We start from the raw sequence: 12500 nt of genomic DNA, 5'->3' as shown, positions 1-12500 counted from the left end.
GAGAGAGAGAGAGAGAGAGAGAGAGAGAGAGAGAGAGAGAGAGAGAGAGAGAGAGAGAGAGTAATCGGATCGGTTAGATAAACTTTTTCTGCGGCGAAGGGAAGGAAAGGAAAGAAGACGAACCAAAAGAGAGAGAGAGAGAGAGAGAGAGAGAGAGAGAGAGAGAGAGAGAGAGAGAGAGAGAGAGAGAGAGAGAGAACATTACCGTGCGCGAGCCTTGTCAAACTATTACTAGGCTCATTAAGCTACACACTTTCGGCTTTGACAACAACTATTTTAAAGGCCAAACAGGAGAATAGTTTGGTTCTTATGAGTGGTTTTTCACATTCACGGTACAGAAGCCTTGTCAGACTATCCCTAGGCTCATAAAACTACCCTTGGATATACTCACCACAACCTCTACGAAAGCCTTACCAAACGTGTGTGTCTAAAGCCAGGATTCTTTACTGAACCTAACCTAACCTAACCTAACCTAACCTAAGCGTCTCGGCCTTTCAGTTCCCCTATTTGAAAAGCCTCTATTATTGGAAGTTGCTATTGTGATTTCCATGGACTGTTTTGTGGTCCTAGTGATAGTTTTACCCGAGTTCTGCATCTGGAACGGCAAAATCACCCATGAAAACCTGGCTAATCTTCTCTGTTGCCCAACGATGTCAGATTGTCGTACTCAGCCTCTTATCTTTACCGACTTCCGACCCCAAATCTATCTCCTCGTCCCCAATAACGAGATTCATTTATATTTATCGTTAAAATAGTTAATTCCTGATGTTTCTTGGCAATAGTTAGGTTAGACTATGCTCTGAGTACGACAATCTGGGAGTAGTGCTGTGGCCTTGGAAAACAGTCATAAAGTGAGTGAGATACGTTTAAGAATATGGACCTTTGATATGTTTGAGAATACGGGAACGGAGATTGCCAGATTGTCGTACTCTGTCTCTTATGTTCGCCGATTTCCGCCCCAATAACTGCCTCCTCGATCCCAATAACTAGTTTCATATATACTCATCATTAAAATGGTTAATTATTGGTGATTTTTGGGGATAGTTATACGTCAGAAACCGGTATGTACGAGGCTCTGAGTACGATAATCTGGCATGCATCGTTGGGACAGAGGCAGGGACGAGTGGGCAGGAACAAGCCAGAGGGAGCGGCATCATCAAAACATTCCGCTCACAAGGGACGTGGCGGCGCTTTTCCTTCCAGCTCTCGATTTAGACTTACCGGAAGGCTCTCGGGACTGGGGACAGGTGGAGCTCGGCCGCAGGGCTTCCAGGTAGGACAAAGGGGCGTTAACAGGCTAGGGTGTAAATAGAACCGCTTTTCCAACTCTTTCAATTCGTGCATGCAGGTGTGATCGGTACAAGAGCCATTAAAAGGTGAGACATACAGAGTGGATGTAAATAGTGAGTGCCTTTGGGAATGATAAAAAAGTACGGGAAAGAGTGGAAAGTAAGTACATGGTATAAATTAACAGGTGGCATAGAGACAGGTGATGCTGGGTGGGTGGGAGAGAGTGAGAGTAATTATATCCAAACGTTTGTGTAGAAAAAGAAAAGGGAAGAGATAACATTACACTCGATCGTTCTTCTTTACACGTGCGAGGGAAAAGACAGGATAACATTAGTGTAATAAGGAGAGATAAGGAGAAACATACCATAGAGGGTGTGGGAAAAGAAGATGAAGAAGAAGGAACACACTACACTCAATCGTTCTTGTATACAGGTGCGAGGAAAATAAAAAAAAACAGGATAACATTAGTCTCGGCTTAAATAACAGAGAGAGATAAGGAGAAACATACCATAGACTTGGAACGTGTAGGAAAAGAAGAAAAAAAAGAGGAAAAAACACTCCACTAGATCGTTCTTTAGTACAAGTGGGAGGAAGAAAAACAGATAACATTAGTCTAGTCTTCCGTAACTAAGAGAAAAAGGAGAAACTTACTATAGAACGTGTGGGAAAAGAAGATGAAAAAGAAAGAAAAGACAACAACACTACAGCGTTCTTTAGAGAAGCTAGAAGACAGGATAACATTAGTCCAGCCCTCAGTAACAACAGGAGTGGACAAACATTATGATAACGAGTGTCAAAAGCAGGAAAAGGAAACACCACACTCCATCGTTCTTCTACACAGGTGCGAGGTGGAAGTACAGGTGTTGCTGGATTACTGGACCGAGACTAATGAGGGAAATGACTGACAGGCGGAACAGTTTGGGTCCTCGGCTGTTGTTGGAAATCCAGACCGCTTTAAATTTAGACCACTCGAAGGTAAACAAAAGTACATCCGAAATTGACTCCGTCCTCTCCTTTCTCCTCCTTCCCTCTCCCCTCTTTACTTCCCTTCCTTTCCCCTCATTCCCTCTTCCGTCTTTACCTCCCTTCCTTTCCCCTCCTTCCCTCTCCCCTCTTTACTTCCCTTCCTTTCCCCTCCTTTCCCCTCCCCTGTCTTTCACCTCTCGTCCTCTGCTCTTCCTTCCTGTCTCTCCCTTCCTCTTCCGTTCTCCACCTCTCTTCATCCCTTTCCCCTTCCTTCCTTTCTCCTTTTCCCTGCTCTCTCCTTTCATTTCCCTTCCCTCTTTCCTTTCTTCCTTCTGACCACTCCTGTTTGGCTTAGCAGAAACAGCGATTAGCAAGATTTTCTTTTATGCTTTTTCTTTGTTTTTACCAATGAACTGTTTCCCTTACTATAAAAAAAGTACCCGCGATTGTTTTAGAAGCGGTGCTGGTAATGGTAGGTTGGGTTCAATATAAGATTAATGATGTTAGGATAATAATTTCTCTTCCCCGGTTGCTGTTGTTGGATTCCAGTCTTAATATAGGAGCATCGGAAGGTATAAACAAAGGTATACACACGATTGAGCTCTACAGGTGGTGGTTTGAGTAGTGGGATCAGGTGGCGTATAAGATTAATGATATAGTTATAAGTGGATAGCTGTTATTGGAGTTCAGTGGCCTTAATATAGAGGATTGGAAGGTAGGTAAACAGAAGTAACATGCGATTGAATTCTATAAGTGGTGGTGGTTCTGGTTACCATGAACCTAAGAAACACGCATTTGACAAGGCTTTCGGGGGAGTTCTGAGCATTTCCAGGGATAGTTTTATGACCCTGGTGGTAGTCTGACCCTTCCTCTGTACTATGAACCTAGAAACACATATTTGACAAGGCTTTCTGAGGGGTTCTGAGCATTTCCAGGGGTAGTTTTATGACCCTGGTTTAAAGGAAGGTAGGGAGGGAAAGGAGAAGGGAGAAGACGCACAGGAAAGAGAGAAAGAAAGGGGCAAAAGGAGGAAGAATGGAGAAAAGGATAAATATTAGAAAGAGGAAAGAAGGAGAATAAAGGCTTAGTGAAAAAAGAAATAATGGTGATGGTGTAAAGGAAGGGAAGGAAGAGAAAGGAGAAGGGAGGAAACGCACAGAAGAGAGAGAAAGAAATGGCAGAAGGAGGCACAAGGGAGAGAAGAGGATGAGTATTAGAAAGGAGGGGAAAGAATGGGAATAGAGGCTGAAGGAAAGAAAGAAAAAGATTGGGTAATGGTAAAGAGAGAGAAAGGACACGGAAAAAGACAAACAGGAGGAGAGAGAGAAAGAAGGGGCAGAAGGAGGCACAAGGGAGAGAAGAGGATGAGTATTAGAAAGAAGGGGAAAGAATGGGAATAGAGGCTGAAGGAAAGAAAGAAAAAGATTGGGTAATGGTAAAGAGAGAGAAAGGACACGGAAAAAGACAAACAGGAGGAGAGAGAGAAAGAAAAGGGCAGAAGTAGGAACATGGGAGACAAGGATAAATATTAGAAAGGAGGGGAAAGAAAGGGAATAGAGGCTGAAGGAAAGAAAGAAAACGATTGAGTGATGGTATAGTTAGAGAAAGGAGAAGGAAAGAGACGAACAGAAGAGAAAGAAAGGGGCAGAAGTAGAAACATGGGATACAAGGATAAATATTAGAAAGGAGGGGAAAGAATGGGAATAGAGGCTGAAGGAAAGAAAGAAAACGATTGAGTGACGGTATAGTTAGAGAAAGGAGACGGAAAAAGACAAACAGGAGGAGTGAAAGAAAGAAACGGCAGAAGTAGGAACATGGGAGACAAGGATAGATATTAGAAAGGAGGGGAAAGAAAGGGAAATAGAAGCTGAAAGGAAAGAAAGAAAAGACTGGGTAATGGTAAAGAGAGAGAAAGGACACGGAAAAAGACAAACAGGAGGAGAGAGAGAAAGAAAGGGGCAGAAGTAGGAACATGGGAGACAAGGATAGATATTAGAAAGAAGGGGGATAGAGTCTGAAAGGAAAGGATAGAGCGATAGAGTGGTGGTGGTGGTGGATGGATACAAGATTAATGACACGAATAGGTAGGTAAGTATAGGAAGCCCTTGTTATTGATGTTGATGTTATTGCAGTCCACGTAGGCGGCCCCGAAATAGACCACATCATCATCAACATCATCAATTGTTGGTCTAGTAATAGTCTGTAAACATCAATCACTCTACACGTCATACACTTTTCCATTGCTGTGACGGCTTAATGAGTTACCTGCTCAGTGTTACCTGCTGTTACCTGCTTTTTGTTACCTGTTTTCTGTTACCTGCTCTGTGTTACCTGTTTTTCTGTTACCTGTTGTGTGTTACCTGCTATCTGGTACCTGGTTCCTCATTAACGCTCCTGCTGATGATGTTACGTACCACACCTGTCCCCCTTCCCCCTCCCCCCTGCCCCCCCTCCCCCCCTCGCGTGTATACATAGCGCTGGCTGACCGGGAAAGTGTTATAAATGTTATCGTTATTTATAGACGTATTAACGAGAGGACAGACAGACAGACAGACAGACACCAGCAGCTTGCGCAAGGCGTGATGGACAAGTAAAGCGAGAGAGAGAGAGAGAGAGAGAGAGAGAGAGAGAGAGAGAGAGAGAGAGAGAGAGAGAGAGAGAGAGAGAGATTGTGAAATGTCTCGCAGGTGTATTAGTGATTTGTTAGGCTTAATTGTTGTTGTTGTTGTTGTTGTTGTTGTTCCATCTGATACACGTTCATTTCTACCATTTTCTCTCCTCTCGGTATTTTCCTCCATTTTCCTCCCTCCCTTTCCTCTCCCTTCCTTTTCCTCCCTTTCCTTCTCTTCATCCCTTTCCCCTCCCTTCCTCTCCTTTCTTTTCCCCTCCATCTCTCTCTTCCCTTCATCTTCCATATCATTCGTCTCCTTCCCTCTCCCCTCTTTATTTCCCCTCCTCTCCTTTCCTCTCTTTTTCCCTTTCCTTTCGTTCACCTCTATCGCCCTTTGCTCTCCTTTCCTTTCTTTCCCTTCCTTTTCCGTCCTCCATCTCTTCTTCTTGTTGCGTCCCTCCCCCCTTCCTTCCTTTCTCCTTTTCCCTGCTTTCTCCTCGCTTTTCCTACCTGTTCCACTCCCTTCATATCCCTCTCCCTTTATCTCTCCTTCCTTTTCCTCTCCCTTCCTTTCCCCTCTCTTTCTTCTCCCTCCAAATCTCTATTCGATCTCTTTCATCCATCTTCACTATTTCCCTTCCTTCCCTTTCTTTTCTTTCCATCTCTCCTTCCCTTTCCTCTCTCTTTCTTCTCCCTCCAATCCGCTATTCCATCTCTGTCCTTCCCTTTCTTTCCTTTCCCTTCCTTCATCTCCAGCCTCCTCCTCTTTCCCCTCCCTTCCAATCCCCTCCTCCGCATCTCCCTGCCTTTCCCCGCTTCCCCTCTGTTCCTTTCACCGTCCCACTCCTCGCCTGGAACTGTATATCCGCGCTATTAATAGACACGCTTCCTCCAGCTTCGTATACCTCGCACCGAGTTAGCAAGAGACGGCGGTGGTTAGGCGTAGTGAGGCGAGCTGAGGGGAAGGATCGCACGTGGGTGGCTGTGTGTGTTATGTGTGTGTGTGTGTGTGTTCGCCTGCCCCCACCACACACACACACACACACACACACACACACACTTACACATACATACACACGCACACGAGCCATGGACATTACCAGCCAGCACCTCCGTCCGGTTATTTATATAGTGTAGTTATTTTTACGAGAGAGAGAGAGAGAGAGAGAGAGAGAGAGAGAGAGAGAGAGAGAGATGCTGCTCTAAGTTATTGTTGTTATTGTTGTTATTCTTGTTCTTTTGTGTGTGTGTTTGTTCGTTGTGTATTATTTTGTATACTCATTTTTATCTGCAATTTCATCCCCCTCTTTGCACCCTCCTCCTCCTCCTTCTCCTCTTACATCGTTTCCCTACCCCCCCCCCCCTCCTCTCCATCTGTCCCTCCTTCCTCCATCCCTCCCTCCTCCATTCCTCTTTCTCGCCCGGGGTAACGAGGAAGCTTCTATTTATAACTTGTAATTGACGGAGAGCGAACGATGCAGAGAGAGGAGAGCGCGAGGGAAGCGAGGAGGAGGAAAGAGAGGCAGGGAGAGAGAGGGAGGGGATCGGCGGGCTGGAGGGAGAGAGAGAGAGAGAGGAAGGATGAGGGGAAGGGAGGCGAGGAGGAGAGAGGGGGGGATGTACTATAAATAGCCACCAAGGGGGATGATCAGGACGGGAAGGGAGGGATGGAGGGACAGAGTGGAAACCTTTTACTTTTTATTCCCCTCGCCGCTCTCTCTCTCTCTCTCTCTGGAGGCGTCTCTGCTAGGAATACGAACGCTATGTATTCTTGTATAAGCCGCTCTCTCTTGGGGGGCGCCGCGCCGAGACTGCTTTGCTGAGAGGCGGCGGCGGCGGTGGCGGCGGGGACGGAGGCGGGGACGGTGGAAGCGGCGGCGTCGACTCAGCAGCCAGCCCGAAACGCCGCCTCCTCCGCTCCACGTAACCTTGAATCCTTGCTCTAATTACGTAACGCTGATTTGTGGCACAGGTATAACACGCTGGGCCCGGGCGGGGATCGCGGCGAGACAGTTGCAACACCCCGAGGCGTCCCCCGTCCAGATGTCGCGGCTACAAGACAAGATTGCATAACTTAAGGCCTTTGGGTCGCCGAGGGGATTCAATAAACAAGATGATTTTCCCGGTGACTCCCCCATCACCTGCCCGTCCAACGGCTCGCGAAAACCTTCCTCAGCGCCCCCAGCAGGCTCGAGTAGCCCTGCTTGTTGCGTCCACCCCCCGCCAGCGTGTTTCCGTGGAATAATCGGTCCCGTTCCGTTTCCATTGGGTCTAAGAGTCATGAATAAGAAGTATATTAGTTTAGGTTTGTTTACATTGGGGCAGCGTCCCATAATAGCAACTCTGTGGAGGTAGAACAGTGGTGCCACGTCCTGCGCCTGTCCGGGCCGATCGCTCTCCGCCCCTCGTCCGATAACCTCCACTCCTCGCCTCATTTCCAACCTCATCCAAGGGCCATCACGATGCGCTCACGGGCTAACGAAGTAATTTAAACAGCTCGCTTGCGTGAACTGCCGTAATTTATGGTTATGCACTTGACGCTGTGTATACATAAAAAAAGGCGGTGGGTGCGAGGGGGCCCAGACATGGCACCGCGGCAGAACCTTGGTGCTCCCTGCCCGCCCATTGGCTGCCGCGGGTCACGTGGTGTGCGGCACTCCGGCACTCCCTTCCCCACAACTATACACGTTTTTCCCTCACAATTAGAGTAAGATAACATAATATTACCCCAAATACACAATTATTAACCCTTACTCAAACGGTCTGCAGGTGTTTGGCCCCGTAGCAAAGCCTAAAACAGGTTTGCGAGGCGAGGAAGGGAGTTGAGGCCGCGAGAGGGACATGGCATCTTGACCTCGACGGGAGATTCACATGCGTAAGCGATGATAAGTTAACGGTGGTCCATGGACATAGGACGTGCGCCTCCCTCACTCGGTCTTTGATACTTCGAGTTCGGTTTCGAGTTCGAGTTCGGCCGCGGGTGGGCAGGAGTGCGAGTGGCCAGCGCCCTCAGCACCTCAGCACGCACTCTAGAAACGCCCTGTGCAAGACCTCAGCACTCAGCAACCCGTGTGTGTGTGGCTGTGTGTGTGTGAATGAGTGCGTGTGTGTCAGTCAGTGAAGAATAACAGCATCAGGGGCTATAGATCTATGGTCCCATGGCCTAACCAGCCCCCTAAGACACTGAAGAAGAACACAGCATCCTTGTGATCTGAAGACCGGATGCCAGCGGGATACTAAGAGAAGCAACATAGCAAAACCAGTAAAGTGAAGGAGTGACGTGGTGGTGGTGTTCGTCTTGAGCCATTCCGTGTGGTGTCCCTTCTTCCCCTTCTTCAGCCCTTCGTCGTTGTCCTTCCTCACGCCCCCTCCAGCATCATCATCATCCTCATTCCCTCTCAACAGCATCCTTATCAGTAGTAGGAGTGGTGTAAGTGGCCCCTTCCCTTCTTTACCCCCTCATCGTTGTCCCTCTTCACGCCCCTGCCCTTCTTCGTCGATACCACACCAGCAGGAGGAGCAACATCATACCATCCTCATCCCCCTCAGCATCCTCCTCGCATCTTATCAGTAGTAGGAGTGGTGGTGGCGGTGGTGGTGTGATAGTTTGAGCGGAAAAGAGCATCATATCACCGTCCTCATCCTCCCCTCCAGCATCCTTTACATCATCCTCATCATCATCAGTAGTAGGCGTGGTGGCGGTGGTGGTGTGGTAGTTTGAAAGGAAGAGAAGGATGCCGCTCAACTCTGGATTATCAACCGCCTCACAGACATGCCCCAGAATTTAGGTGAGTGTTGCCCTGTGTGTCTGTCTGGGTGTTTAGGGGGATGACTGGTGGCTCTGTGTGTGTGTGTGTGTGTGTGTGTAGGATTTCATCGCTTCATGCCTCTGCACACACAACTATTCTCCCCAGTGGTAACAATAATCGAAATAAAATAAGGATAATATGCTAGAAAATTAGATAAAACGGACTTACATTTGAATAGTGATACATTTCAAGGGGAACTACACTGTTATAAGCTATTCCCCTTACCATAAGCCTTATATATAGTGATTCAGGGGGGGCATTGATAGGTGAAGCTTGGGGAAATGAGAGAGAGAGAGAGAGAGAGAGAGAGAGAGAGAGAGAGAGAGAGAGAGAGAGAGAGAGACATTTAGGATTTTAGCGGGCTCTAGGACAAGATGAACCACCAATCAATGTAAACTCAAGGACTGAAGAGAGACAAACGGGAACCAGGAACATCTTATATACGGTTAAGCAAAGTGACGTGACGTTAGACCAAGTATTGTGCAACCTGTTTGTGTGTGTGTGTGTGTGTGTGTGTGTGTGTGTGTGTGTGTGTGTGTGTGTGTCAAGCATGTTTATTCTATCCCTCCCTTGCTTGATCGTCGTGGAAGTGACGTGGCCGGAGATTGCATGGACACGTTGAAGGCTGAGAGATATGGACTTGAGAAGGTTGAGGACACCACGCTGCAACCCGGCGACTGGGGACGAAAAAGAAGTTGAACTGACTGATAACCATGAGTACGAATGAGAGATAATAAGATAGAGAGAAAGGGAAGAGATACTGGAGGGGAAAGGTACAAACTATATGAAAGAAAGCATCCGGGAATTGAGGGACGTAGGTTAAACATTGAATACGGATGAAGGATAACAAGATGGAGAGAAAGGAAGAGGGATAGACAGAGAAAGCGGAACAACGTGCATTTAAGAGAGAAAAGGAGAGGAAGGGAAAGAGAGAAGGAGAGACATAGAGAAACAGGAACCACATACGTAAGAGAGAAAGGGCGAAAGAGATAGAGAGAGAGAGAGGGAGAGACCAAATATACATAAGATCGCGTCCTGAAATAGAGAAATAGCGTTGCCTAGTCGCTCGCCGGGCATGTGAACTTTAAAAAGTCACCATTGCAGTGTTCAGGGATGCTCTGGTGCCCTTGAAATCCACGCGGCGCGCTGTAATATGTGGGATTGATGTTTATTTATTCATCTGCGTCCCGGCCGGGCTGCTCCTGACCAATTGGGCGGAAGAGACAAATTGGATGCTGTGGTTAGTCATTTTTCCTTCTTTTTTTGGTTCTTCTTCGTTCCTCTTCCCTTCTTTTCTCTCGTGTTTTTTTTTTTTTCATTTAATTTTTGTTGTTTGTTTTCTCGTTTAAATCTTTCTTTGGTGTTTTTTTTTCTCTCGTTTTCCTTCTCTTTTTTCGTTTTTCTTTTGTGTTTTCGTTTTTTCCTCGTTTTTTTTTTGTTTCCTGTTTTTTATCTTTGGTGTGGGTGGTGTTTTTTTTTTTACGTTTTTCTGTGTCGTTTCTCTTGGTTTCTCTTCTCTCCGTTTATCTACTTTCCTCTCTTCTTCCCTCCGTTTCTCTCCTTTTTTTTCCTATCCATTATTTGTTTTTTTTCCTCCCTCTTCTATCTTGGTTAGTGAAAGAAATCATAAGTTACTTGGATGTTGTTTTCTTCACAATCTTTTTTCCGTTTTTCTTCGTTTCTCCTCATTTCTTGTTTTTTTTTTCATATCCTCTTCGGTGTCTTTGTTTCCCCAGGCCTCTTCCATCCATCCATTCATCCATCCATCCATTCATCCATCCATCCACTATTAGTATTCTTTCTTTATATTCTTTTTGTTTCGTTCTTAGATACTCATTCATTCACTCCCGTTCCTTTCTCTTCTCTTTCTCCTCTCCGTCTCTGTTTCCTCTCTTCAATCTCTGTCGCAGGAATAAACAAGCTAGCCACTCCTTTTTATTTTCTGCTTTTCCCTTGATTAATTTTACCTGGGCTACGGAAGGTGGGCGGAAAGGTGAAGAGGTTATATATACATTCCCAGAGAGAAGTATTTGCAGTTTTCTTGGTATTTTAATATGAAGTGTTAAATGGAGTAGCTACCAGTCATGTTTTTCTAGCTGTTTTTTCTTCTCTATTTTTTATTCAGGATTCATTTGTGAAGGAAATACTGTGTAGAATTGTATGTTCGTTAGAGGGGAAACGCCATTATATGATTTACAGATGTTATTTAAAAGTGTAATGTTAAAAGGAGCTATTCGTATTCCTGTAGCTGTTTTTTTCTTCTCTTTTTGTTCAGGATACTTTTGTGAGGGAAATTCTTCGTGGAATCATTTGTTCGTTAGAGGGAGAAGTCCACAATTATGATTTACAGTTTTCTCGTTATATAAATGTGTAATGTTAAAAAGGAGGAGCTATTCGTATTACCGTACTGTGGCTGTTTTTTCTTCTCTTTTTATCCAGGATACTTTTGTGAGGGAAATGATTGTTTGAAATTGTATGTTCTTTAGAGGGGAAGTCCATATGATTTACAGCTTCCTCGTTATTTGAATGGGAAATGTTAAAATGATTAGCTATTCGTATTACTGTAACTGTTTTTTCTTCTCTTTTTATCCAGGATACTTTTGTGAGGGAAATGATGTTTGAAATTGTATGTTCTTTAGAGGGGAAGTCCATATGATTTACAGCTTCCTCGTTATTTGAATGGGAAATGTTAAAATGATTAGCTATTCGTATTACTGTAGCTGTTTTTCTTTTATTTTTATCCAGGATACTTTTGTGAGGGAAATGATGTTTGAAATTGTATGTTCTTTAGAGGGGAAGTCCATATGATTTACAGCTTTCTCGTTATTTGAATGGGAAATGTTAAAATGATTAGCTATTCGTATTGCTGTTGCTGTTTTTTCTTGTTTTTGTATTCAGGATATTATTGTGAGGGAAATACTTCGTGGAATTGTTTGTTCGTTAGGGGGAAACGCGATATATGATTTACAGTTGTTATTTAAAAGTGTAATGTTAAAAGGAGGAGCTATTCGTATTACTATTGCCGTTTTTTTTTCTCCTATTTTTATCCAGGATTCGTTTGTAAAGGAAATACTTCGTGGAATTGTTTGTTCGTTAGATGGAAAGTCCAAATGATTTACCGTTTTCTCGTTGTATAAATGTGAAGTGTTGAAATGAGTAGCTATATTATTTTCTCCTATTTTTATCTAGGATTCGTTTGTGAAGGAAATGACTGTTTAATCGTTTGTTCTTTATAGGGGAAGTCCATATGATTATCGTTGTTTATCTGTACGTGTTGAAATAGAACATGGGATATGAAACGGTTCAGTGCCGGAAACGTCTGTCAGATAGAGGCTTTAGAAAGGAAGGAAAAAGAAACATTTATATGAAGATGATGATGAAAGATCTCTCGTTACCAGAGAGAGAGAGAGAGAGAGAGAGAGAGAGAGAGAGAGAGAGAGAGAGAGAGAATTGACGTAGCACAGAGAAATACAGAAATAGAGAAAAGGAAAGAAGAAGAGGAGAGGAGAGAAGGGAAACGAATAAATCAAACTCGCATCACCAAAAGAAATATAAGAGAGAGAGAGAGAGAGAGAGAGAGAGAGAGAGAGAGAGAGAGAGAGAGAGAGAGAGAGAGAGGAAAACGGGACAAGAATCAACCAAGGAAAGTCACCTAGTTAAAGATAAGATAGTCATTAAGTTCAAGTGACAACGATTCACCGGATTCTTAATAAGTTAGCACACGTCTGACTCAGCACAGATAACGTACCAGCTCGTGAGATGATCTAGCGACACCTGATCGACATAGAGGACAAGGAACGAAGACCAGCGGATAGTAGGTAAGG

At 44.9% G+C, this 12500-nt stretch overlaps 1 protein-coding gene across 18 annotated transcripts in view; it reads left to right on the top strand.

Moving 5' to 3' along the window:
• LOC126997629 (histone deacetylase 4-like) overlaps positions 1-12500 on the top strand; it is a 129618-nt gene that overhangs the window by 39509 nt on the left and 77609 nt on the right. Inside the window, exon 1 of one of the 18 annotated variants that reach the window (XM_050858839.1) lies at positions 7739-8655. The exons of the other annotated variants lie outside the window; for them this stretch is intronic. Within the exon in view, the coding sequence (XP_050714796.1) occupies positions 8640-8655 (16 nt within the window). The 5' untranslated portion in view covers positions 7739-8639. Of the gene's footprint in view, positions 1-7738; positions 8656-12500 lie in introns of those variants that run through there. 18 annotated transcript variants of the gene reach the window in all.

This window comes from Eriocheir sinensis, chromosome 12, assembly GCF_024679095.1.
Source record: "Eriocheir sinensis breed Jianghai 21 chromosome 12, ASM2467909v1, whole genome shotgun sequence".
NCBI lineage: Eukaryota > Metazoa > Arthropoda > Malacostraca > Decapoda > Varunidae > Eriocheir > Eriocheir sinensis.
Note: the sequence above shows the minus strand (reverse complement) of the source record. Positions and strands in the feature narration are given on the sequence as shown.